The 25,879-nt window shown below is 44.6% G+C and overlaps 2 protein-coding genes across 9 annotated transcripts in view; one reads left to right on the top strand and one right to left on the bottom strand.

The window, feature by feature from the left end:
• LRRC20 (leucine rich repeat containing 20) overlaps positions 1–498 on the bottom strand; it is a 222,056-nt gene extending 221,558 nt beyond the window's left edge. The window contains exon 1 of one of the 8 annotated variants that reach the window (XM_045022637.1): positions 370–498. The gene's annotated coding sequence lies outside the window, so the exon portion shown is untranslated. Of the gene's footprint in view, positions 1–138; positions 299–369 lie in introns of those variants that run through there. The other 7 variants (XM_045022640.1, XM_045022636.1, XM_045022647.1 and 4 more) reach the window with 7 other exon arrangements.
• EIF4EBP2 (eukaryotic translation initiation factor 4E binding protein 2) lies at positions 172–21,458 on the top strand. The gene is made up of 3 exons (XM_045022648.1): positions 172–310; positions 16,128–16,304; positions 17,833–21,458. Exons 1-3 carry the CDS (start codon positions 172–174, stop codon positions 17,862–17,864), a joined length of 348 nt encoding a protein of 115 aa, XP_044878583.1. The 3' UTR covers positions 17,865–21,458.
• The last annotated feature ends 4,421 nt before the right edge of the window (positions 21,459–25,879 follow it).

Raw genomic sequence — 25,879 nt, 5'->3', positions numbered from 1 at the left:
GACGGAGAGAAAGCGCCGAGGAACCGGAGAAGAGGCGGCTGCTGCCCTCCCCCCGCCCCCGGAGTGAGTCCAGCGCCGCCGCCTCCACCACCTCCTCCTTCAGCGTCTCTGCCCCCTTCCCTCCCCGCAGCCACCTACCTCCCCCAGCAGCCGGGACAATAGAGCCGGGAGATGTCCTCCTCCGGCGGCCACCAGCACAGCCAGAGCCGGGCCATCCCCACCAGGACCGTGCCCATCAGCGATGCCACGCAGCTACCTCATGACTATTGCACCACGCCCGGGGGGACCCTGTTTTCTACCACTCCTGGAGGTAAAGAGCACCCCCGGCTGCCCCTGTGGCCAGGCCAAGGCCTCCAGTAGTACACGCACCAGTCTCCTCACTGCAGGCAACCACTCGGGGCTCCGTGCAACCCACTGCGGGGAGACGTGCATGCAATTAACGGGAGAGAGAGAATAGAGAGGCAGCAAAGTACATGCAATTAACGTTACACAGCTGGCAGTTTTAATGGGGGCGGGGGAGTGTGGAAAGCGCGTGCAATTAAATGGGGGAGGGGACTTTGCAGAGAAGTGCATGCAATTAATGCTACAGTGGGTGCAATTGAAGGGGAGAACGTGCGGGAAAGTGCAGATAGTCATGTGGAGTAGGCGCGACCCCCACTTTCTCTGAAGCACTCGGGTTTATTACTCCTTGTGCGGTGGGGACCTCACCTATAGGGTTACCTCTTTTCTGTCGTGTTCCCCGGGACCTCAAAGCAAAGGGGTATAGGCTAGTGCTATACAGGACCAGAGCCTTCGGTGGGGAGCAAAGAGAAATAGATGCACCAGAGATCTCTATACAAAAGGGGGGGCGGGGAGAGACTCCAGCACGAACAGGGCCCTTTCCCCCCCTCGGTATGTATTTGTAATGTTTGGTTTTTATTTTGGAAGGAAGGATGGAGGGGGGGAAGGAGCTTATGCTGGGTCTGGAGCCAGATGCACTGGGCCCCAAGCTCCTTCTCCCTTTTTGGTGTGGGGCTAGCGGTGAGATATTTGTAAACAAGGCCTAAGAGTCTAGGAGAAGCCCGTGACTGTTGCACAATCGGAGAAGGGGACTAGGGGGAATTCTCCGGCAGCTGCAGCAGGGAGAGAAACATGAACTCCATCGAGAACTCAGGACGCCCCCAGTGTGGAGCCAGCCTCTGGCCCTTATTAAGGGTGCTTGGGATTCTTTTAGCTCTGACTAAAGAAATGCATCAGCCAGCGTGGAGGGCTCAGTTTAAGGAAGTGCTAACTTTGCACTGCAGACTAACACGGATGTAGACTCTGCAGCAACCTCCATTTAGGTCTGTTCTTGGATAACAAGGCCTGCATTAACCTATTGTTATGCCTACTGTTCCTGTTGATTTTATTAATAAAATTGCTAAATAGGAGTTAAGGCATAGGAGCACCAGAGATCCTATTTGTATTTTAAAAACTAAAGCTTAACCTTGTCATCTCCCAGAAGACAAGCCTGACCCATGAACTAATTCCTCCCCACCACCCCAAATAAACATGGATTAACAGTAAGTCCCATGATGTGTTACATGACTTGAACATTGTATGAACGGTAGAAGCTGACATGCATACAGACAGGATTCCTGAGCTAAATATTGACTCCGTTCCCCAGAGGGGGAGCTCTTGGGGAAGCAGTCACAGATATTTCAGTCGGCAAAGTTTTATTAAATAGCCAAGCAGTCATTTCACAGTAGTTTTCAGGGTTGCTTTAAAAATAGTGCCCTCGTTTCTGGCTTAGATCAGTGGTAAAATATGTGGAAAGAAATTATTAGTGGAACACTCTATCCTAATTTTCCTTATGGTCAAACAGGACTAAAACAAAAATATTCAGGGTTGAGAACCTGCTGGTTTTTTTGCGGTATAATTTTCCCAAAGCCCAAACCTCTTATTTCCACTTCATTTTAGACTCAAGATTTGCTTCCATTCCTCTTAAACTGGATGTTGTTTGCCCTTTCGTTGTTACAAATTATGTAAACGTGAATTCCACATCATTGCTCTATCCTATTTTTCTTGTGTCCGTAACTTTTCTCTGCTGGGCATGGGTAGGTTTGTCTTTTTGTGGTTGATATCTGCTAAAGAAGCAGGCCTGTCCTCCACTGTCTCTTGACTACTTCACTTGCTCACTTTGCAGATGGCTATAAAAATGTAAACACTAGTGTGACTTTTCTGTGGCTGCCAGAAAGTAGCAAATACAGTTCTAGTGGTGTGTGCATTTTACTGTGTGAGTAATATTGCTGCATCCTCCTGTGTAATGGACTTCCATCACTGCACTTTTTCTTCCTTCATATTAGGTATTTTAAAGTCTTTCTGGCTATTGCGGTATTAACTGAGTTCTTGCGTCTGTTACGGTATTTTGTGTTGTCAGGAGGGGGTTTGCCATTGAAGGTAATCTGTGAATGAATGGAAAAATAGCTGTATTATTAGAAGTATGTGCAGAATGTGATAAAGAAGCTGGATAAAAGGGACAAAATATTAATAAATGCATGGAACCTAAATACTCGTTCTGAATCTACTGTAGGTTGTGAAATCCCTATTTGGTGTGACATTGTAGAATGTATCATGCTGGTGGTGTCAAATCTTTAAAATATTCACAAGTGATGATGATTTTAAAAGCTCCACAAAATGATACAATTTTTGAGAAGGTAAAGGACTGGAGTACCTGACCTCACAGGCTTATACTAGTCTACAATGGGGTTCTGTTGTGTTAAGGGTAGGGTTGCAGGACTTTGTTCCTATTTTTCCTTAATTAGTCTACATTTTAGAAATTATTCTGGGGTGAGAATACCCCATGGGAGCTTCTCAGTGGCACTGCTGCTGCCCAGAAGCATCATAGAATCATAGAATATTAGGGTTGGAAGGGACCTCAGGAGGTCATCTAGTCCAACCCCCTGCTCAAAGCAGGACCAATCCCCAGACAGAATGAAACTGACCAGAATCTGTTTGCTGCTCCTTCTGCAGAATATTATAAAAAGGAGTAAGAGAGATACAAAGGGTGTTGGATGCTGTAGAGATTAGGGTGCAGAGGAGAGCTGTCCTTGCTTGTGCCTTGAGTGGGTTATAGAGGGAGCTAAGGTCCACCTTCTCAGCCTGGCGTATTCAGGGAAGAAGCTCAGATCAAGTGTAGCTTCGGCCGGTCTCCCACCTCCTGGAAGAAGGCCATGACGGTCCTTATACACAAGAAGGGCGAGCGAGAGGACCCCAGCAACTGGAGACCCATCTCCCTCTGCTCTACGATGTACAAGCTGTACGCCAGCTGCCTGGCAGCCAGAATCACAGAGTGGGCGACGACCGGGGGAGCCATCAGCCCGGCCCAGAAGGGCTTCATGCCGTCAGAGGGGTGCTACGAACACAACTTCCTGCTCCAGACCGTCCTCCAGACGACCAGGAGGGCGCAGAGACAGTGCGCGATAGCGTGGCTCGACCTGGCCAACGCCTTTGGGTCCATCCCCCATCACCACATCTTCAGCACACTACGGGAGTTCGGGATGCCAGAGACCTTCCTTCGCCTGATCCGTGAACTCTATGAGGGCTGCAGCACCACCATCCGCTCGGTGGAAGGGGAGACCGCCGAGATCCCAATCCACAGCGGCGTGAAGCAGGGCTGCCCCCTCAGCCCCATCATCTTCAACCTCGCCATGGAGCCGCTCCTGCGGGCGATCTCCGACGGCACCGACAGCTTCGACCTACACGACGAGAGGGTGAGCATCTTGGCCTACGCGGACGACCTGGTCCTGACCGCGGACGACCCCGAGAGGCTCCAGGGCATGTTCGACACCATCGGGAGAGCCGCGGACTGGACGGGACTCTGCTTCAACGCCAAGAAGTGCGCGTCCCTCCACGTCGACGGGAGCAAGAGGGACTCGGTGCTGACGACGGAGTTCCTCGTCCAGGGCGAGCCCGTCGTTCCCCTAGCCGAGGGTCAGGCCTACCAGCACCTCGGCACGCCGACGGGCTTCCGCGTCCGGCAGACCCCCGAGGACACCATCCGTGAGATCCTGCAGGACGCCGCCAAGATCGACGCGTCCCTGCTGGCGCCTTGGCAGAAAATCAATGCCCTCAACACCTTCCTGATCCCCCGCATCGCCTTTGTCCTGAGAGGGTCCGCCGTGGCAAAGGTGCCCCTCAACAAAGCGGACAACACCATCCGGCAGCTGATGAAGAAATGGCTGTCCCTACCCCAGAGAGCCAGCAACGAGCTCGTCTACATCGCCCACCGGCACGGGGGCGCCAACGTCCCCCGCATGGGAGATCTCTGCGACATCGCGGTCGTCACGCACGCCTTTCGCCTCCTGACGTGCCCGGACGCCACGGTCAAGAACATCGCGACGACCGCCCTGCGCGCCGCCACCGCGAAGTGTATCGCCGGATCCCCCTCCGACCAAGACGTGGCCGCCTTCCTGAACGGCTCCCTGGATGGAGAATTCGGCCGGTTCAGGGGCGACGTCGCCTCGCTGTGGTTCCGCGCCCGCAACGCCACCCGCCGACTGGGAAAGCGACTGGGCTGCCGCTGGGTATGGAGCGAAGATTGGCAAGAGCCAGGAGTCCTGGTACCGCGGATCGGGACGGAAGACAACACCATCGTCAGCCCTGGAGCCAGAGGCATGCTGGAGATGACTCTGAAGGCCGCCATCCACGCGCTCTACGTGGACACCCTGAGGAAAAAACCCGACCAGGGCAAGGCCTTCGAGGTGACCAGCAAGTGGGACTCCAGCAACCACTTCCTCCCCGCAGGCAGTTTCACCCGATTCGCCGACTGGCGGTTCAGACACCGCGCCCGGCTGAACTGCGTCCCTCTCAACGGAGCCGTCCGCCACGGGAACCCCGACAAACGCTGCCGGAAGTGTGGGTACGCCATGGAGACCTTGCCCCACGTCCTATGCAGCTGCAAGCCCCACGCCAGAGCCTGGCAGCTGCGCCACAACGCCGTCCAGGACCGCCTGGTGAAGGCCATCGCCCCGCACCTGGGAAAGATCGCCATCAACCACGCCATTCCCGGCACCGACAGCCCGCTGCGCCCGGACATCGTCGTCACGGACGAGGATCGGAAAAAGATCATCCTCGTCGACGTGACGATCCCGTTCGAAAACAGGACCCCGGCCTTCCGCGAGGCCCGAGCCCGCAAGTTTGAAAAATACGCCCCCTTGGCGGACCTCCTGCGGTCAAAGGGCTACGAGGTCCACACCGATGCTCTGATCGTGGGGGCCCTGGGCGCCTGGGACCCTTGCAATGAACGCGTGCTTCGGACCTGTGGGGTGGGCCGTCGCTACGCGCAACTCATGAGACGCCTAATGGTCTCGGACACTATTCGCTGGTCCAGAGACATTTACACGGAGCACATCACCGGCCACCGCCAATACCAGGAGTGAGCGGGCGTGACTCTGTGCACTCGAAGGGGGGACGAGACCCGTGGACCCCCCCGTTGGACTCTATCTCCTAAGCCCTGAACCCACCAAACCGTACTCCACCATGTGAGGGTTGTCCTAACCCCATTACTCAGCCCGCTTATTCATGCCCATGACTATCTGTAACCTGTTTGTATGAGTGATGTACCCTCACTGTTTACTGACTGTATCTTGAATTCACCCACCGTATACCCCGCATTGGGGACATGACAGACTGTGTATATGTATATGCTGCCTAACACCAAAATGCTAACATCCCCCCACAACCTGTACGTTACCCCCAATGACACAATAACTGACGCTTTAAACACTTTGTATCGTTTATTCTAAATATTCTCTAATAAAATTTAAATCTGTTCTTATCTGTCTTCATTGAGAGATCCCAGAATCCCACAGCAAGGAAGAGGCATAGTTAAATAAATATGAGGAGAGCTGCACAGAAGAAATGGGGAGGGAAATGATGAAAATAAAAGTGGGAATGAGGGGGAAACAGAGATGGACCTAAAAAATGAACTCCCTTACCCTAAAATATTTGAATTAAAAAAATAGTAGAAAACTCCTTCTACCTCATGTGGCTCCTGCAACAAGCCACATGGAATGATGCCCTTGGTTCAGTGGTAGGTGTGACAATTTAGTGAGTGGTTCAGAATGAGAATTGTTGATCCATACTGGGAAACTAAAAAAAGAAATAATGTTGTTTGAGTTAATGTGCCGAATAGCGTTTTTATAGTAATAGTTAATATTTAGGACTTCATTAAAACTTTACAGTCAAATCCATGGACACTGAACAGTACTAATGCTAAGTTATTTTTCATACAGTTCAGATTTTCTTTTCCTCCCTCCATCCAGAGTGTTCTTGATGGTTTTATTTTAATACAGTATTTGAATATAAAGTTTATGAATAAATCAGTGGTAGCTACATCTGGCTCCCTTTAAATGTATCACTCAGGGAAATGAAGGACTTATGTCACTAGCCTGAGCCCATTGTACTACAAGCAGACACTACACTGCCAGTTAATCCAGATCTGCTTTGTCTCTGATATCTCTGTTCTGGGTCTTACAATTGGCAGCGTCTACTCAAGTACCAAATTGTGATGTCAAAAATATCATGTGTTGAGGACAACGCCATCACTGCACTTAAAACAACTTTTATCCAAGGATCTCAAAGTACATTACAAAGATGGGAAATACTACTGTATTATTTATCTCTATTTTACAGATAGGGCCTCAGTTTTCTTATGAGGCTAAGTAACTTGCCCAGGTTTATAAGAGATAAGTGGCAGAGTCAGGTATAGAACCAAACTACTCCCAGTTCCCTGCTGCTTAGAATTGTTGCCTTACAGAAAGATGCTCTATGTATATCCACGTCTATCTGAATTTTTTATTGATTGTTGTTGTAAGTAATCCCTAAAATCACTATAACTGAGGTTAGTGGTTGAAGGAAATCTATATGTTTAGTTTATTAACTTTGCACATTCTGACAGCACTTTCTGTCCAGTCTATTTAACTGTTTCCCTGTTGCTCTGTCCTCACTGATGTGCAAGACCCACAATTTTTTTATATTAAAAGAAAAATGTGATTGTAAAACTTCTACTGTTGGGAGGGGTGGGCTCTCACAGGTGTAGGACTGCTGTTAAATTTGTATTTTTTAAACTAACTTCATATTAATGGTGTCCCTTTCATAAGTGACAGAGGTAAGAGTTTGTCCCAGATACTGGAAAATTAAGAGCTAGTGCAGAGCCCTCAAGAACAGAGTATTGAAGACTAGCATTTGTGAGTGTGGCTGAGGACAACTCTAGGGGACAGGGAATGTACAAAAACAGAATCCTAGTTCGGTGCTTAGGGAGCAGCAAGAGCCAGTAGAAGCCACAGACAGGCAACACAGAATTCTGAATGAGGATGCAGAGGCTATAGCTAGGCTAGATCATCTCATTTGTACAGAGTCCCTTCTGTTTTCTGAAAACAGTTGTCTGTCCTTTTGAGTTCATGGTAGTGCTTTAATTTGAAAGCCACCACCTATACCTTGTCACCTGTCATGGACATTGGATATTTTCCCACATTGACAGAAATTGTTACAAGGAAGAGGGGGTCCTGCCTTTAATAACTTCCTTCTGTAGAAGGTTTCTGGGAATTGTTTGAATTGATCCAGTGTTTAACTCTTTTGCATTCAGAGGCTCTGTTACATGTGCAGTGCTCCTGGTGAAGGGTCCCCTTAAAAATTACCATTTCAGAAAACAGGAGTGGAGGTCCCTGCGAACTGCCCTGTTTGTTTCTGGGAGGGTGCCCTTGACTATCTTTTCATCATTCTGTTAGACAGTGGCAATTACTATTTCATGTTTCTCCCTTGCCTGGAGCTATTATTTCAGGAGGCTCCTTTGCTGCAAAGAGTGCTTTTTATTTCTGTCTATCACTGGAGTAATCTCTCAACACCCACAGTTTGAGAACTACTAAGGCACTGCGTGGTTTTTGGGGTGTTTTTTTTTCCCCCTCTTGAACTGAGGCAGGAAAATATTTTGTGGACTCCCAATGTCCCCTGAATCCAAGTAGCAATATTTCTGAAGAATATTTCAGCTGGTAACCTATTAGTACTACATTAAATATTAAATAGTATCACCCAGAAGCCCTAATCAGGATCAGGACCCATTGCTTCTTTTAGTATGATGGGGAAGGAAGGGGGATAAAATAAAATACTTCAAGTGTTGCTCTGAAATTCAAACACAAAGAGCTTTGTACATGATACAAAATATCTTGTTGCAAAACAGCTGCCCATGGGTAAGATGTTTGATGCCTCCCTGAGGTATGGAATGGCCGAGAGGCCCATTGCCTAGAAAAATTCTGAGTGTAACTCTTAAACATGCAACTCTGATTAGCTTTAAACTAGCAACGTGAAGGTTGTATTTGATCCATTTAAACATTTACTTTTCTAAAGAACAGACTTGATTCACTCAAAGCTGAAAGTTGTTGCTCTGAATCGCAGCTTGGTGCATGTAATTTTGAATGCCTTTTCTGAGTTTGCTTTTGTGTCTGTTTTGTACTGTTTAATGGTAAGAAAAGGGACTGCAAAATGGTTCTGTAGTGTTCATGCTCCTCATGTGTCTTTTGAGTCATCTGTTCCATGTACTTCAAAACCAAGTTTATTCCTGTCAGCACTGGAATAAAGCTGTGGCGCTGCAGAAGAGAAGTGCCTTCTTTTCTGCCTTTCTCTTCACCAACAGTCTGTCTAGTTCTGCTCTAGAACTTGGGTAGTGAGGGATGATGTGGGAACACAGCTTGGGTTTTTTGTTCACCAGGATGATCTTGCACCACTGGCAGTTGGAAAAATCTTGTTTTGACCTGAAACTGAAAAGATCTGATTATAGAAGCACCTGATAAAGACTAAAAGTGGGACATGACGATGACTTTTCTGACCGTAGCTTCGCTTCAGATTAAAAATAGTGTTCTCTATCTTTCTGCAGTTCTAATCTTGGAGTGAAATCCTTGCATTTTAAATCTTCAATCCTGACCGTGTAGTTTCTGCTCTGAAATGAGTGTTCTGCCTCTTTAAATAGGCATCCACAGGCTGTCTGAAACTCTTATCTCTAGGTGAGGCCCTGCTATTGGCTCTAGGATCTTTCCAGAGCAGGAAGTCTGTGTAGACAACAAATCCTGAAGTGTGCGAGTAATATGTTTGATACTTGGGGTAGAAAGGCGAGAGGAATCTACTTGAACGTGATTTTTTGGAGAGGCCTGGGGGAGGGTTGGACTCTTCTCTGGGCCCCAGGAAATGCCAATCTATCCTAGTGCAGGATATTTAAGCAGCTTTCCCCAGTGCTGATGCCTGTAGGTATCTAGGTTCCAGTTAATTATTGAACTTTTGGTCAGTGTTGCTGTCTTCCCTTGAACTATCAGCAGCTCAGTAGGTGTTTGAACTATGATATGTTCATTCTTCATAGCAGAGCAATCGAAGACGTTTAGTCTGTTCTATCTGTGACCATCGCCTCCCTTCCTTTAACTTCTCTCATCCCAGTCCATCATGGCTATTCCTACTTCTTCCAACTTCTCTGCTGTCCCCTCTCCGTCACAGATATTACTTTACTTTAACTCCAGGGGCTCCATTTTCAAGGCCTCTCTCTTCTTCACACCGGGGTCTTTGTTCCCTTTCCTGGACACTCAGTCCAACTCATCAGTTTCCAGCATTGGACTCTTCCCCCGCCCCCTCCCCTTCTCTGTTCCTCTCCCCATGCTGCTAAGTGCCTCTGAAGAATATCCAGAGCTCAGTTTAACTTCCTCCGCTACAGATAGATCCTCCTTGCCATCGGTTCTATTGCTTAATAGGCCAAACAGCTTTTCTTCTTTCCTGACGCGTATACCCACAGCCCTCATGACTGCTTCACCCTTGACTATCTCTTCAAACCCACTCACCTACTGTACCTCCTTTTCAGCCCAAGATTTTAACTATTGTTTTCGAAAGAAAAATTGACACCATCTGCCATGAATTCTTGTTCCATCCCCTCCACCTCTACCTTCAATCTTGGGATCCAGCACTGAGCTCTTTGAGGCAGGGATTTTTTGTTTGTTCTGTATTTGTACAGCTCCTAGCATTGTGGGATCCTGTCCATGACTTGGGTTGCTTGGTGCTATCACATACTACTTAACAGTAATGGTGTGGCCTTCATACTCTTTACTTGTAACCCCTCCATCATCTCTCCACTCTTGCTCATTTTTATTCAGTCTCTCATTCTCCTTTTCATCTACCTTTGTGTACAACACTCTTACAAAAACCAAACCTAACTCCACACCGCCCGCTTTCCTGGCTTCCAAACTTGTGAGACACAGCCCCCTTTACCCTAATGTACAAGGATGCACTATCTCCAAAACCTATTGTTTTCTTTCTTTCCCTACAGCTCTGACCTTTACTATCTATGCCTTGGTAATCTTCTGCATAGGTTCTAAGGCCAGAAGGGACCATTCTGATCACCTGGTCTGACTTACTGTGTAGCACAGGCCATAGAACTTCCCCAAAATAACTCCTAGAGCAGATCTTTTAGAAGAACAGCCAATCTTGATTTTAAAAATTGTCAGTGATGGAGAATCAACCACAAGCCTTGGTACATTGTTCCAGTGGTTAATTACATTTTTAACAGTCTTATTTCCCTTTATAATTTGTCTAGCTGCAGCTTCCAGCCTTTGGATAGTGTTATACCTTCCTCTGATAGATTGAAGAGCCAATCATTAAATATTTGTTCCCCATGTAGATACTTATAAACTGTCATCAAGTCATCCCTTAACCTTTGTAAACCTAATAGCTTAACCTTTGTAAAGCTAAATAGATTCAAGGAGCTCAATCACCATAAGGCATGTTTTTCTAATCCTTTAATTGATTCTCATGGTTCTTCTCTGAACCCTCTCCAATTTATCAACCTCCTTCTTGAATTATGAGCACTGGAAGTGGATGCAGTGGTCATACCAGTGCCAAATACAGAGGTAAAATAACCTTTTCTACCTCTACTTGAGATTCCTGTGTTTATGCATCCCAGGATTGCATTAGCTCTTTTGGCCACAGCATCACACTGGGAGCTCATGTTCAGTTGATTATCTGCCCCATCCCCAAATCTTTTTCAGTCACTGCTTCCCAGGATAGTCCCCGATCCTGTATGTATGGCCTTCTCCCTTTTTCCCAGATGTAGAGACTTTTATTTAGCCATATTGAAATGCATATTGTTTGCTTGTGCCCAGTTTACTGAGTGATCTGAATCACTCAATCCATGACCTGTCCTCTTCATTATTTACCACTCCTCCAATTTTTATGTCATCTGCAAACTTTATCAGTGGTGACTTCATGTTTTCTTCCAGGTCATTGATAAAGATGTTGTATACTGTAGAGCCAAGAACCCATCCCTGCAGGACCCCACTGAAAACAGATCCACTCAATGACAATTCCCCATTTACAGTTATATTTTGAGACCTATCAGTGAGCCAGCTTTTAATCCATTTAATGTGTGCCATGTTAATTTTATATCTTTGTAGATTTTTTTTAATCAAAATGTCATGTGGTACCAAGTCAAATGCTTACAAAAGTCCAAGTATATGACATGAGTACTGCCACTATTATCAACTAGATTTATAATCTCGTCAAAAAAAGATATCAAGCTAGTTTGACAGGATCTCTTTTCCATAAACCCATGCTGCAGGTTTTTAATTACATTACCCTCCTTTAGTTCTTTATTAATCAAGTTCCATATCTTGCCTGGGACCAATGTCATATTGACGGGTCTATAATTATCTGGATCATCCCATTTACCCTTTTTTAAAATTAGCAAAACATTAGCTTTCTTCCAGTCTACTGGAACTTGTCCATTGCTCCAAGACTTCTTGAAACTCAACATTGACAGTTCAGCGAGCTCCTCAGCCAGCTCTTTCAAAACTCCTGTATGCTGGTTATCTGGACCTGCTAATTTAAAACTGTCTAGCTTCTGTTTAACATTATCCAGAGATACTAGTGGAATGGAAAGAGCGTTAGCACCATATTATGAGACTGCATCATCTGTTTTTCCTCAAATACAAAGCAGAAATACTTCAACACTTCTGCCTTTTCTAAATTATTATTGATAATTCTATCATTTCCATCTAGTAATGGGCCAGTAACATTGTCAGTATTCTTTTTGTTCCTAATATATGTATGAAACTCCTTATTGTCCTTAAATCTGTTGACCATAGATTTCGCTTTGTGTCCCTTGACTTCCCTTATCAGTTTTCCACTATTCCTAACTTCTGATTTATATTCATTACCATCAGCTTCCACTTTCTTCCATTTGTTGTTGTTTTTTACAGCTATCTTTGCTTCCTCTCTAAACTAGGTCGTTTTTTAACCAGCACAGCCTTCTTCCTCAGTTGTGGGATTGTAGCTTTTTTGGGCAGCAAGTAAGGTGTTAAATGATTCCCAATTATATTAACATTTTTCTGATTAAATTACTCCTCACAGTTGATTTGGCTCATAATTATTTTCAGCTTTGTAAAATTGGCCTTATTGAAGCACTGTGTGTGCAGGACTTTATTGTGCGTGTGCATTATGAATGTGATCAAGTCATGGTCACTTGTACCTAAGCTACCATTAACTTTTAGTTATGTGATTGGTTCCTTTTTATCTGTTAGGACAGGGTCTAATATAGAATTCCCCACACTTTTTGAGTTAGGAAATTGCCATCTATAATGTTTAGAAATTCCAAAGATGTTTTAGTACTGGCAGCAAGAGACCTCCCACATGTCACATGAAGTACCCAATGATCACAATGTGATGCTATGTCCCATATTTTTCATAGAGATATTGTTATGATATGAATATGCCATAATTAAGATGCTTTATGAAAGATGGGTCTTGTGAGGCAGTGGTTTTCAAACTTTTTTTTCTGGCGACCCAATTGAAGAAAATTGTTGATGCCTGTGACCCAACGGAGCTGGGGATGAGGGGGTTGGGATGTGGGAGGGGCTCAGAGCTGGGGCAGAGGGTTGGGGTGTGGTGGTGAGGGCTCTGGGGTGGGGCTGGGAATGAGGGGTTCAGTATATGGGAGGGGGCTCTGGGCAGGGGGTTAGGGTGCGGGAGGGAGGCAGGGCTCTGGGCTGGGGGTGCAGGCTCTGGGGTGGGGCTGAGAGGTTTGGGGTGCAGGAAGGGGCTCTGGGTTTGAGGGGGCTTAGGGCAGGAGATTGGGGTGTGGGGTTACCTTGGGCGACTCCCAGTCAGCGGCACAGCAGGGGTGCTAAGGCAGGTTTTCTGCCTGTCCTGGCACCACAGACTGTGCTGTGCCCCAGAAGCAGCCAGCAGCAGGTCCGGGTCCTAGGCGGAGGCACACAAGCAACTCCATGCAGCCCTCACCCACAGGCACTCTTTCCCCCCCAGCTACCATTGGCTGGTTCCCAGCCAATGGGAGTGCAGAGCTGGTGCTCAGGGCTGGGGCAGTGCATAGAGCACCGTGGCCCCCCCAACTAAGAGCCAGAACTGCTGCTGGCTGCTTCTGGGTTGCAGCGTGGTGTCTGGACAGGTAGGGACTAGCCGGGCAGCACCGCCCACGGGACTTTTAATGGCCTGGTCGACAGTGCTGACCAAAGCCAACGTGACCCAGTGCCTTACATTCCGTGACCCAATACTGGGTTGCGACCTGCAGTTTGAAAACCACTGATGTGAGGTATCATTGGAAAGGTTATGATTTACTGTTATCTATTTGTAAGCATGTGTCATTTCTGTATCTGAAGTTAGGAATATTGAGTATGTAACAATTATAAGTGGGTTTGTACCTGGAGAACGCCCACCAGAGAGAATGCAATCAGTCTGGCTAGTTAGTCAATGGGCCATTAGGGAGAACAATAGGACTTCTAAGATGCTAATCTCCCACCTTCCTGGGACGACTTCCTGAGGATTTATGGCTGCTTTGACGCTGCAGGATCATGTCAATTGGTACTGGACTCCATTTTGTACTGCTAGTACCGGTATTTTTCCACTAGTAGTGGGTTGGGATCAAACTGAGAAACAAAGGATTCCTGCCATATATAAATCCTATTTAAGGGGAGTGAGTTAATCAGGGTCAGTTCTTCACTGAATCGCTGCCCTAGATGACGGCTAAAAACACCTACGACTGATCTGGGGAAGAAGGGACTGGACCCAGGGAAGAAGGTGCCTGGCCTGTGAAAGGAATACCTGGAGTTCTAAGCTGCAAGCAAGAGCAGTTTGTCTTCAAGAAATTCTGCAACCTGCTTAAAGCAATATTTAGAGTGAGAAATTACTACTTATAGACAGTATCAGAGGGGTAGCTGTGTTAGTCTGGATCTGTAAAAAGCAACAGAGAGTCCTGTGGCACCTTATAGACTAGCAGACGTATTGGAGCATAAGCTTTCGTGGGTGAATACCCAATTCGTCAGACGCATGTAGACAGTTGTAGACGTGTAGACAGTTTCTTTAGTGTACTAAGCTTAGTTTGCATGTTTGCTTTATTTGCTCAGTAATCGGCTTTGATCTGTTTGCTATCTCTTTATAAACACTTAAAATCTATCTTTTGTAGTTAATAAACTTGTTTTCTCTAAACCAGTTTTTGCAATTCATAACTGAGGGGCAAAAAGCTGTGCATATCTTCTCCACATTGAGAGCGTGGGCGATTTTCATGGGCTTACACTGTACATTTCTCTGTGCAGCACAAGACAATACATTTTTGGGTTTGCACCCTAGAGGTGGTGTGCATTTGAGTATCGGGCAATCCCCTAGCTGATTCTTCCCATGCAGAGCTGATTTCAGTGTCTGTGTCTTTTTGCAGCTGGGCATTTCCCTACCTGTGTGTGTGCTGGAGGCAGCTTGAGGGCCTGGCACAGCAGGACAGGGCGAGGGAGCCCAGGCTGGTGGAACAGCCAGTTTCAGTGAGACTCCAGTACATCAGGTGGCACCCTGGAGTGGAGGGTAACCCGTCACACACAGGTTCTTTTCCTACACATTGTAGAAAGGTGCATAAGGAAGTGGTCCTCCAGTTCCCTAGTGTGATTTGGTGGTCTGTAGCCAACACCAACTAGTACCCTATCTTATACTTTTGGTGTTTAGACATTGATCCATAAGCCCCCAAGATAATTTTCTTCTCAGTTGTCTGTGACTTGGAAACAGGTAATGCCATTTTTGGCGTAGAGTCCTACTCCCCATCCCCTCTCGCTCACTTGATCCTTTCTAAATGGGCTCAGCACAGGCAATAGTACTAGTGGGCAGCAGTCCATATCACACAATCTGTCACCATGATTGGTGCTCATGGATATAGAGGCCAGCAAGAGTGACAACTAGTATGTCATTGTACAACTAGATACAATTGACCTTTCCCCTCACTCCTAGAAGTCCCACCAGGTTACACTGGAAGCACTTTGGAGAGGAAAGTTGCATTATCCTGTCCATGTCATCCTATACTGTGGATAAATAGAAGACTTCAATGTCCAGAGCTGTCAGTTTCCTTTCACAAACACTGCATTAACAACAACAAAAACGTAAAAGTTAAGGATGGTCAATAAGTCTGGTTTTGTACTTTGTTGTATCTATAATGTTAAACTGGAGCGAGTCTACTTAACGTTTATTTGGTGTTTATAAGGTGCTTGGGGACATAGGAAATGTTGATGTTTGTTGTACAGTTTGGGAGAACACTGAACAGTTTGAAATGAAGTTGCCCAGCAGTTTCTCCCCTTTATTACTTCTTTAGGTAACAGAAAAAGACTGAAATGTGGAGTGGGGAAGAGAGTTGTTATGAAATAGGACTGGTTTCAAGCTAAGCCTTTTTTATATTCTCTCATTTTGAGAGCACCATGAGTTGGCTCAAGGGTGGATTCTCCAGTACTGGACATTGTTCCGACTTGAGAGCATCAGCATGTTAGGGTATTGGGATTTCTTTGCTATATGGTCTGGTGACATGCATTTAATCAGTGCCTCTTTAGGATTGCAGGAGTGGGAAAAACAGGTCTTTGAACTAAGGTAAAAGGCAGTGCCATTCTGTAAATAGGGCATCAGGAAGTGATTGGAGTTGACATATCTCCCAAGCCCAAATGCTGCTTTTTATTTCCTCTCATTGTACCAGCCTGGGGATGGGACTCCAAGTGCCTCTTTCGTCTGAACGCTGCTCACATTGACACATCATTATCAACACACATTCTGTATGTATTCGTAGATGCTGATTTTTCTCCTTTTGTCTGACTGTGTGCTAGGTACCCGAATCATCTACGACCGTAAGTTTCTGTTAGATCGCCGCAATTCCCCCATGGCTCAGACCCCACCATGCCATCTCCCAAATATTCCAGGAGTCACCAGTCCTGGTACCATGGTCGAGGATTCCAAAGTGGAAATAAACAATCTGAACAATCATGACAGGAAGACTGCAATGGGTAAGAGAGACTGGGTTATGGTAGTGGTTGATACTCTGGTTAATTTCTTTATAGCTCCCTTATTTGTGATTTTAGCAGATCTTATGCTCAGATATCATGGTGATGGGCTCATTATATATAAATATTAGTGTGAAATTTAATATGTAGGTTTCCTTTCTCAGAGTGATATTTTTTTTCTGTAATAGTTCAGTAATTGTTGTTTAAGTCTCAGGGACAGCAAAAAAGACTTGTCTGGTTTCAGAAATATTTAACTTAAATATGGCTTCATTTTCCTCCTCCCCTGACCCCCCCCCCCCTCTGAAGCTTTGTATCCTGAATCCGTCATATGAAATAATACCTTTACAGGGTTTTTATATACCTGTTAGGAGTGTAAAATGTTAACGGGTTAACCAGTAAGCATTAGGCTTAACAGTTAACTGACCTTAACAGTTAAATCCGGCACTGCTGGCTGGACCCTGGCCGCGCAGCACCACACGCTGCGCCGGGCCGCACCCTGCCCTGCCAGCCAGCTGACCAGCCCCAGCCCCGTCTTGCTGCCCAGAGAAACCCCAGGCCCTCCCCCTTTAATCAGTTAACCATTTAAACAATATTTACATTCCTAATATCTGTAAGGATTTTATATTGCCATCCATTGCTCCTAAGCATCTTCCATAGAAAATTGTTAGCCATAGCGAAGTCCCTAGTGGACTTCAAGAAGTTTTTGGTACTCCTCCCTCTTTTGGGTAAAATTTGTGTGAGGTGTGTGTTGTTTTGTTTGTTGGTTCAGGTTTTTGGTTTTTTTTTAAAGCAGGGAGCATTTGGGTAGATGGGAGTGTCAGTGTGCATGCCATTCTTGCCATGGTAGAACAGCTTTTTAAAAAAAACACAGAAAGCACAATTGACTCCTATGTGTACAGTGATGTGATTAAACAGGTAACTGTTTCCTGCCGTATCATATCTCCCCATAGACAATGGGCCACTGGGTGGCTTTCAAACTATCTTTGCTTTTTTTTTTTTTTTTTTTTTTTTTTTAAATGAGATGTGGGTAGCAAGAGTCAATGCTCATAACTTCAGGGGGACAAAGTGTCTTTTGCAGTAATATAGCTCTTTATGTGTTCATAGGACTGTACATGCATTAATTAATATTTAGCAATAACTAGGACATTTTGCATTGAAGTCAAGGCTGTCACTGATCTTCATAGGACCTTTTTTACAAATAAAGAACCTAAAATAAATTGATAAAAAATTGTGACATTTTGGTGATTTTTTTTTTTAAGGCTGCCAACTTAAACCAATGATTACTGAGACAGGGCTGTCCACTCTGTCCTTAATGCAGCATCTCCCAAGAAGAGCATGTTCTTCCATAATGGATTATCTGATTTGCCCTATCTGCTGTGCAAGGTTAATTATGGGAATGAAATCTACCATTATATTATTTACCAGAAGATACGTTAGGAAATAGTGTTGGGAGGTATGTAGGGATTGTCTTTCCTCTTGAGGGCTTTCTGAGATCTCCCTCTAATGCAGCTCTCCTTTTTTCTGTTGCCAGGGGATGATGCTCAGTTTGAGATGGACATCTGATTACCCCAGAGCATAACCATGGAGAGGCAGCAATTCCTGATACCTGTGCATACTCGATTCTGCTAATCGGATCAGTAACTGAAAGGTGGAAGAGGCGGCGGTCGCAGCAGTCTCCATCAGACTCCCCACTTCATCTTCCAAGTGCCAAAGGATAAGAATCTAGCTCCCCAATCCTGCTCCCTCCCCTCCTTTTTAACTCCCATCTCCCTGCTCTGTGACTGAATGGATGCCCTTGTCAAATTATACAGAGCTGAGGAACACTCCGAGTGGAACCTTGGCATCTCGCACTTTAGAGGCACCCTGTCAAACCATACACAAGTGAGAACGTACCTCCATCACCAGTTGGATATTTATTGCAAACAGCAAAGGGGCCAGGGACTGGTGGATTTATGCTAAGTGGAGATGGCTTTTTCTGTGTTCCCCTCCCTTCAGCCTGATCCCAACTCACAAAGGGCTTATGTTTGCACAGCAAGTAACCAGTTGTAATATGGTGTCTCCAATACTTTCAATCACTCACATTTTAGAAACCACAAAGAATAGTGGGAGAACAGGTAAGAGTCTCTGCTCAGTCTGAGTTCGTTTTCCTCAGTGGGCAGAGCACTCACTTGAGTAACTCTGGGGGAACCTGGGTACTAGTCTCACTTGTCACCTTTCTCCATGACTGTGTGCCCTGCAATGTAACATGTTCTCTCTTCTGGAGCCACACAACCTTAATTCATTTGCTCTTGTACCTCCTTGATTTCCATCCTGCTGACAAACTTCTTTTTGATAATACTTCTTAATGTTATGTGTATTTAGAGGAAGCTGTCAGTTCATTATACTGCTGCTTCCTCTTCCTATCTTTCCATCCCAAAGGAATATCATCCAAAACTTCTCACTTTCAGAAACTTAACCCTTTGTTCCCTGAGTACTTTGAATGCTAAATCAAAACATTTTTTTTCTAGGATATCGGGGAGGGGTATCTTGTGTTATCCTCAGGACTTCCTCCATTTTTGCCCTTTTGCCCTTGTTAGTTTCTTCCGATTTCTTTGCTGGTCCACACTGTAGACTGTTATATTGAAGGTACTGCAGTAATGGTTAATTTCCAACATCCCCCATCTCTCTTGCATTAGGAGGAGTGTTTTTCCCCACTAACAGTTTTAATGAATACACTTGTTAACTGTTTATAGTTTCAATTTTAAGACTTCCCATCATAAGGGAAAAAGCGAATGTCAATAAGCACTCTCTGAGGAACAGTGGGCCTGCCTCTCATCTTATACCATCCTTCCATTCGTATGGTTCACTGTGCTCCTTTCAATCACTGGCTCCATTACTTTTCCTCCAAGATCCTTTGTTAACTTTTATGTTCACTGCTGTGTATATTGGCTGACTTGTAAAATTGAACATTTGCCTGTAAGGGTCATTTTTGGTTCCACACTGTCCAGTTTTGCTCCTGTCCATATCTTGCCAAAGGGATTAGGTGGACTAGTGTGGATTTTGACAAGAGTGTGGTGCTTCTGGCCAATTCCTGTCTGGCCTTGCCACTTGAAAGTTCTTAATGGGTTTGATTTAGTTGCTGAGGGCATCGCTCAAACTGTAGCTAGACATGTTTCCCATTGCCCCACTTGCTGGGAGACTGTATCTGACATGTGAGTCAGAAATTTACACAGCTCAGTTATAAATTGGAAAATACCCTGTTTTCTCTTTTGGTATGCAAAAGGGACACTTTCCTGGTAAAATACTTCTTTGGGGAAGGAAGGTTTCCTGAAAAAACTCATTTTTTCCCTCTTCCCTTCAAAATGTGAATAACACAGGAACAAAAATCCTTTGTAATGTTTGATCTCTCAGGAATAGACTATTTATCTGGGAAATGCAAGGTCTCCTTAAAGCCTTGGTGATGGCCAGAAATGTGACTAAAACTACACCTCTATGTCCTGTATTTATTCTCTGGCATTATTCCACCTCTGTTTAGTATGAAGGATGCTATAGAAAGCTCAGTTGTACTTTGTGGCTCCCAGATCCAATTTGTTCAGTTCAGATATTTCTAAAGTACACTGCAAGTTCTGCCTCATGTAGGAAACACTGACTTTTTTTTTTTTTTCCTTCCCCATTCTGCTTCATGCATGATCACTAACAATAGTTTCTGGAATTTAGCAGGCAGTTTTGTTGATGAGGCAGAACAGAATCCAGATTTGCTCTGTAGGGCTGTTAATAGTAAAAACTTGGGTTTGTCAGTGAACTAAGCAGAGTTGATTTGGGAGAAACAGGAAGAAGAAATGGGCAGTGACAAGGTATCATTAGTCACTTTTCTCATCATAGTGATAGATTTTGTTTTGTTCGTAACTTCTCAGCTTTTCAAAGCACTGCACAGGTGTTCAGCTATTTGACTCTTTTATTACAAGAATTGTGCCGCTAAAATCCTGTTGTAACACTGAAAATTTATCCCTAAGTGTACAGTGCAGCAAGAGCTTCCATTATGCAACAATCCTCTTAGCTGTCAGCCGGATAAATCATTCTGACTTTTGTCGACGAGATGTATTTTTTTTTAAATACCCAAGGCAAGAAACAAGCATCCAGAGAGGAAAGGATCATCTGGTGGTTGAGGCATTGGAGCAGGATTAGGAAAATCGGGGGTTTGTTTCAGGCACTTGTTTCACACATTCCTGTGTGACCTTGATCAAATCACTTAGTGTCTCTGTGCTTTAGTTTCCCATCTGGAAAATAGGGATAACAGCATTTCCCCATGGCACAACCATGACCCCTAGTTGTTGTGTTATGAGAAGGATTAAATAACACTTCCTTACTTACTTTCTCCAGAGAAAGTGGACAGTGAAAATATTCAGGTACTTCTTAAGCACCACAACTGCAGGGTAACACTTAAATCCAATCTAAATGCTCTGTTTGTTAAAACTGAAGGGACGATGATAATAAAATGTTCAGTTTTGTAAATGCTTTATTTTATTAAACCTAAATTTTGCACTTAAATGTTTGTGTCCCAGACATTACAGGTCAGATCTTTCCTTGCATTAGGGCAGCTTTGTCTCACCCCATCAGTGCCCTTTTTAACCAGTTTTAGGATGCTGCGGGATTCTCTGTGCATAGTGAGGTCCTTGGGTGGTGCAGAGCCATCATACACTCCCCCGGCTCCTTGCATTCAGCACGGGACAAGGTTAAAGCAACCCTTGGCTATTGCATTGGCCCCTTGGCAGCTAAAACAAGTTAGAGTAGCCCTTAGACTGCTCTAACTTGTGCTTTGGGACTAGCTCGGAGATTGGGAAACAGCTTCTCCCTTACCTAATATGCCCAGCTTTAATCCTTATTTTTAACCATTAAAACATAGGGCCTGGATGATGCACTGGGTTAGTGCAGGAACCTGTTCACTTTCAGGGACCTGGGTTCAGATTCTATCTCTGACAATAAATAAAAATGAATCTAGCAGGTTTATCCTAATTCCTACTACTCCACTTCATAAAACCGCAACCCTGTAGCTTGGTTTATGCTAAGGGAATTCCAACCACTTGTCACTTTGGCTGGAGCTGTCCTGTAGACCAGGCTTCAAGTGCCCTGAACCATTTTTACTAAATTAATTTCACAACCTGCAGAATGCATTTTTTTTTTTTTAAACAGTTCAGTGAACAGTTCAAACTGTCTGGGGCCTGGTCTACCCTATGGCTCCAACTGGCTTCAGAATCGGTTAGCTGAACTAGTTTTAAAACCAGTTACACTTTTTGGGAAAATTTGCCCAGCATAGACCAGACCAGTCTGGGATGAGGGCGGCTGCTGCTCAGGAGAGACACAGGATGAAACTACTGAGGGGGGGATATCAGCAGAGCTACCTGAAGGCAAACTAACAGTCTCACTCTGTGCCTGGCTCTAGCTAGGGCTATTAGTCTCCCTTCCATGAATGTCAAGTTCTGACATATTTTTAAAAAAACAAACAAGATGGATGGATGTACTGTTATGGCATCCTTCCCTCCAGTACTGCTGTGGGCACACAGGGTGGATGGTGATAGAAAATGCCATAAGATGATGTCTGCCTTGGTTTCATTAGCCTTTTCCATTGTGGCATTGTTCCTCAGCAGCACCATGCCCAGAGCCAGCCCTGCCCCTAAACACTCCTTGCCTTGAGAAAAATCACACATTTCAAAACAAAACAAAAAAAACTTCTTGCCTCTCAAATTACCCACTGTCCTAGCTGGCATGACCAATTTTCCCATTAGCTTTGGTTTGGTCCTCCATGCTGATTTTTGTCTTGAGGGGGCTTAAATACTGTGGTTTCATTTTTAAATGAATTAAACTGAGCAATAAGACAGGGAACTCAAAGATGCCGTGTTGCTTGTTTAGACTTAATTAGGTTTAAATTCATTTCTCCTCCCCTCCCCACTGCATATTTGCTCTGAGGAAGGCACGCAGAGCTTTGAAAGAAGGATCACAGCTTATGTAAGAAGACGTAGATTGATTGATGTAGAATAATAGTGACGTGTACTATATAGAAGGAAACCTGCAGTGAACCTACATATCTGAGAATGACCGTCATCTCACCTTGATTTTCCATCTAACCATTGTCAGTTTTTCCTGATTGAGTTTTATGCTTTTAATGAAAGCCCAGGCTCCAATCCTGCACAGCACCGATCACTGTGCTGGTGTGAAACCCCACTGAAGTCAATGGGGCTCTGCACAGGTGCTAGAGTCTGTGTTAACAGAACTGATGCAGAAGTGGGGCTTTCTACAGCATGGGATGGGGAAGGGTTTCTCTATGGGGGTTTTGTTTCCTAGAGGTAGGTTAAGGAGTGACATTAAATCCAAAACAATCTATTAATCTTCTTGCAAATAGTATCATGTCAGCTACTTTTGATGATGGTTTGTGTGCTGAATTGACTACACTGAAAGCAGCATTCCTCTCTGTGCCTGAGTAAAGGTCCGCTTCTGAAAATACTTGCCAGCTGCTTTACAGTGCCAAGAGCTACAAGACGGTTACCAATAAGCCTTCGTCACAAGTGTCCAGGGTGTACAAAGCTTTTTAAAAGTGGTGGTTTCCTTTTTAAGCTTTGGTATCGGCAACTGAACGCCTTTGTGACAGTCCTAATGCATACTTCCATTTTGAACTAACTCTGCTTAATCACCTTATTGTTCAGCCTTTGTATACAGTAATTCTCCTCTGGACCTGTGTGCCAGTCCTCTGAAACTGACCTTGGGGAGAGGAGGGAAGGATAAAATAGCTTCCAGTTACACTCTGCCCAGTGGGTGTCTATTTTGCAATGAGCATTCTCCTTTCATCTCTAGATATTAGGAGTCAAATGTGGTTTAGTTTTCAAATGAAATGAGTTGTTGGTATCAACCCCATGCCTGGTGGCTGTTTTGGGCTTCTGCGTTATGTATGACTGGCAGTATGTGCTGGGAAGCAGCCAGAAGTGCTACTGGTCACACATTTATTCTTATTAAATCAGGTGTATTAGCAGATGTGTGGGAAGCTTGCACAGCACTTTCCTGCATTCTGCCTTATTTGTGTCTGTCATGTCTATTGGCTGTTAAACATCTCATCATTTCCACCATGAACAGAAAATGTGCCAGGTGGCATGGCGCACAGCTCATCTTTCCTTCTTCCCTCCCTAGTGGTCTGTGAACTGAAAAAATCCCAAATTTTTGGTACATTGACCATTTGCATTCAGGTTCCATCATTTAGAGTCAGCAGCACTGGGCTTCTTTCCATGCTGTTGAAAAGACAATGTAATTCTTGCATGTGGGTTCCTTGTGGTATAATACTTTAAGTTCACCAGTTTTGCCATCAGAGGGCACTGTGATCCTCCCTAGGCCGCTATCATCTTGCACTTGGAATTTACTCTATCCTTAAGGAAAACACATTCCTCATAATTGTCTTTGTCTTGTTTAATTTTTCCTGGTCTTTATATTCATATCTAGGAAACCTCTAAATGACCCCAGAACACATGGGCTTTTTGTTGACATCCAGAATCCAGTCACCAAGACACACAACAAAATCCAAACATCTGGTTGGGAAAGTGTTAACCACTGTTCTTAGCTAAAGAAAGAGGTACTGCATCTTTGTAGGGACGGTGCCATTCTGTGTGTTTTTAATTTAATTTTTCGCTTGTATTTCTGAACTATTTACCTTGTAAATTTTAACTGGTAACTTTCCCTTCCCTACCCCAAAAATTTGATGGTGGTCTTGTTGATGTAAATCAGACTGGGGGGAGGGAGGGGCTCCTGTCTGGGGATTGCTGTTCATCACCACTCTCCTTCCATTGCACCTTCCCTTTTAGAGCTAACATTTCTCTTCCAAACTCCTAGTGCTTGTTCTCTGTTAATAATACTGCCCTGGCTACATTTGAAAAATGCCACTTTATGACAAATCAGTATTTTCACATGATCTAAACTCCAATTTAGTTTTGTAGTGGCACTCATTTGGCATCAAAGATGCAGGGCTTGCCTCTTTTTTTGATAACTGATTTCTATATGGATGTTTCACTCAGAGTGTTGCAGCATCTGGTTTTCAGTGACCATCTTCTATTTGTTCTTTCCCGTAGTTGTCCATCTAGGGAAAACAGTCCCTTCCTCTGAACTCATGCTGGAGGTTTTTGTAATGCCTTTTGGTGAGGAGGGAGTGATGTAGTATATGTGGGGACTCTTGTAAAGCTCAACAGCACACCTCTCAAATTGCCCCTTACTTCAGACTAAATTCACCCCTCATTCCACATGAGCGTGGGGGGTGTTTTTTCTTTTGTTCTTGTAAATTGATCTAAGAAATTCCAAATCATAAAATTGAGATTATAGAAAGAAATACTTATTACACAACATTATTTTAAGATGCTTGTCCTTTGCCTCTGTCATTGTGACTTAATCCCACATACAACGTTTGGCAGGTTGAGAAGTATGCTTTGATAGTTGTCTCTCAAAATTGGTCGGCTATTTGTTAAGTGAGAAATCTCCGGGGGGGGGAGGGGGCAGGAGCAGAGTGTGCAAATATAAATGTGTGTGCATGGATGTTCATAACACACACACACACACAAATATATTTTACTTAAAATCCCAGGAAGCTTTTTTAGATTCGTGGAGTAGCACGGGGAAGACTAACTTTGCTAAGTATGAAGGTTAAACGCCAACAATGGATGTGTGAAACCTCAGTTCTAGCAGAGTGACTCTTCCCACAAAACTGCTCTAAAAACCAAAATCCAAGGATAATTAAACCCAAAACAGGAGCCAAGAGGAACATATAGCAGGAGTGAGCTTTAACCACTTTGTTAATTACACCAGGAGTGAAAAAAGGGCAGTGAGCTCCCTGGTCCCTATTGACACTGGGAATAAACAGTGATTTCCCCATCCTGCTTCCAGTGTCCATATCTGCATCACTGCGAGATGGTGATCCCAGTGCCTTTCTTCACCTCGGATAGGAAAACTGTTTGCATCATTGTGAAACAGCTCTTAGCCGAGTTGTGAAGGTGTCTTTGGAGAGCATAGAGGACAGTACCAATCTTATGACAATTCATGGGTGTCTGAGACATGATTATACACTCATGGTTCTTAGAAAGCCTTTATAAATTTCAAAAAGTCCCATTGCCAGTTTCTTCTTTTCTCCCTTTCCTACCCCATCCCCTTTCAATTTTAAATGTGATTTTAGCTGAAAAACAGAGTCTGCCTGAAAAGTCATCAGGCAACTTCTGTGCAATTCAGTTTTTTACTGTCCTTGAAACAAACAGGTGTTTGGGGAAAAAAAGCTCTCACCAATGGTTGCTGTTACGAGATCAATAAAGATCTTGATTATATTAAACTATGTTGTTGGGTTTTATTTTCTTTAATGATGAGTTTCTGGTTGGCGAGAGGAAGTCAATATCTTTAAAAAATTGACCTCTTGCTTGCAGTTACATATGGTTCTCTTTAAAGATTCTTCCAGTATTTTGTGGTTAAAACTTTAAAAGTCCAGATGAAAGGTGAAGGGCATTTTGGGGCCAGATTTTCCTGTCCATTTTCCTCCCTTCCTCGTGGATCTCACGTTTCTAGCTGAGGATTATTGTATGGGACTC

This window comes from Mauremys mutica, chromosome 7, assembly GCF_020497125.1.
Source record: "Mauremys mutica isolate MM-2020 ecotype Southern chromosome 7, ASM2049712v1, whole genome shotgun sequence".
Classification (NCBI taxonomy): domain Eukaryota; kingdom Metazoa; phylum Chordata; order Testudines; family Geoemydidae; genus Mauremys; species Mauremys mutica.
The sequence above is the reverse complement of the archived record's forward strand: the minus strand, read 5'-3'. Positions and strand labels throughout refer to the sequence as shown.

Bases quoted from the DNA above. Each gene is read 5' to 3' on its own strand.
- EIF4EBP2 (XM_045022648.1), top strand. From the start codon at position 172: ATGTCCTCCTCCGGCGGCCACCAGCACAGCCAGAGCCGGGCCATCCCC. The intron at 311-16,127 runs GTAAAGAGCACC...ACTGTGTGCTAG, and splicing joins GTTTTCTACCACTCCTGGAG to GTACCCGAATCATCTACGAC. The intron at 16,305-17,832 runs GTAAGAGAGACT...TTCTGTTGCCAG, and splicing joins TGACAGGAAGACTGCAATGG to GGGATGATGCTCAGTTTGAG.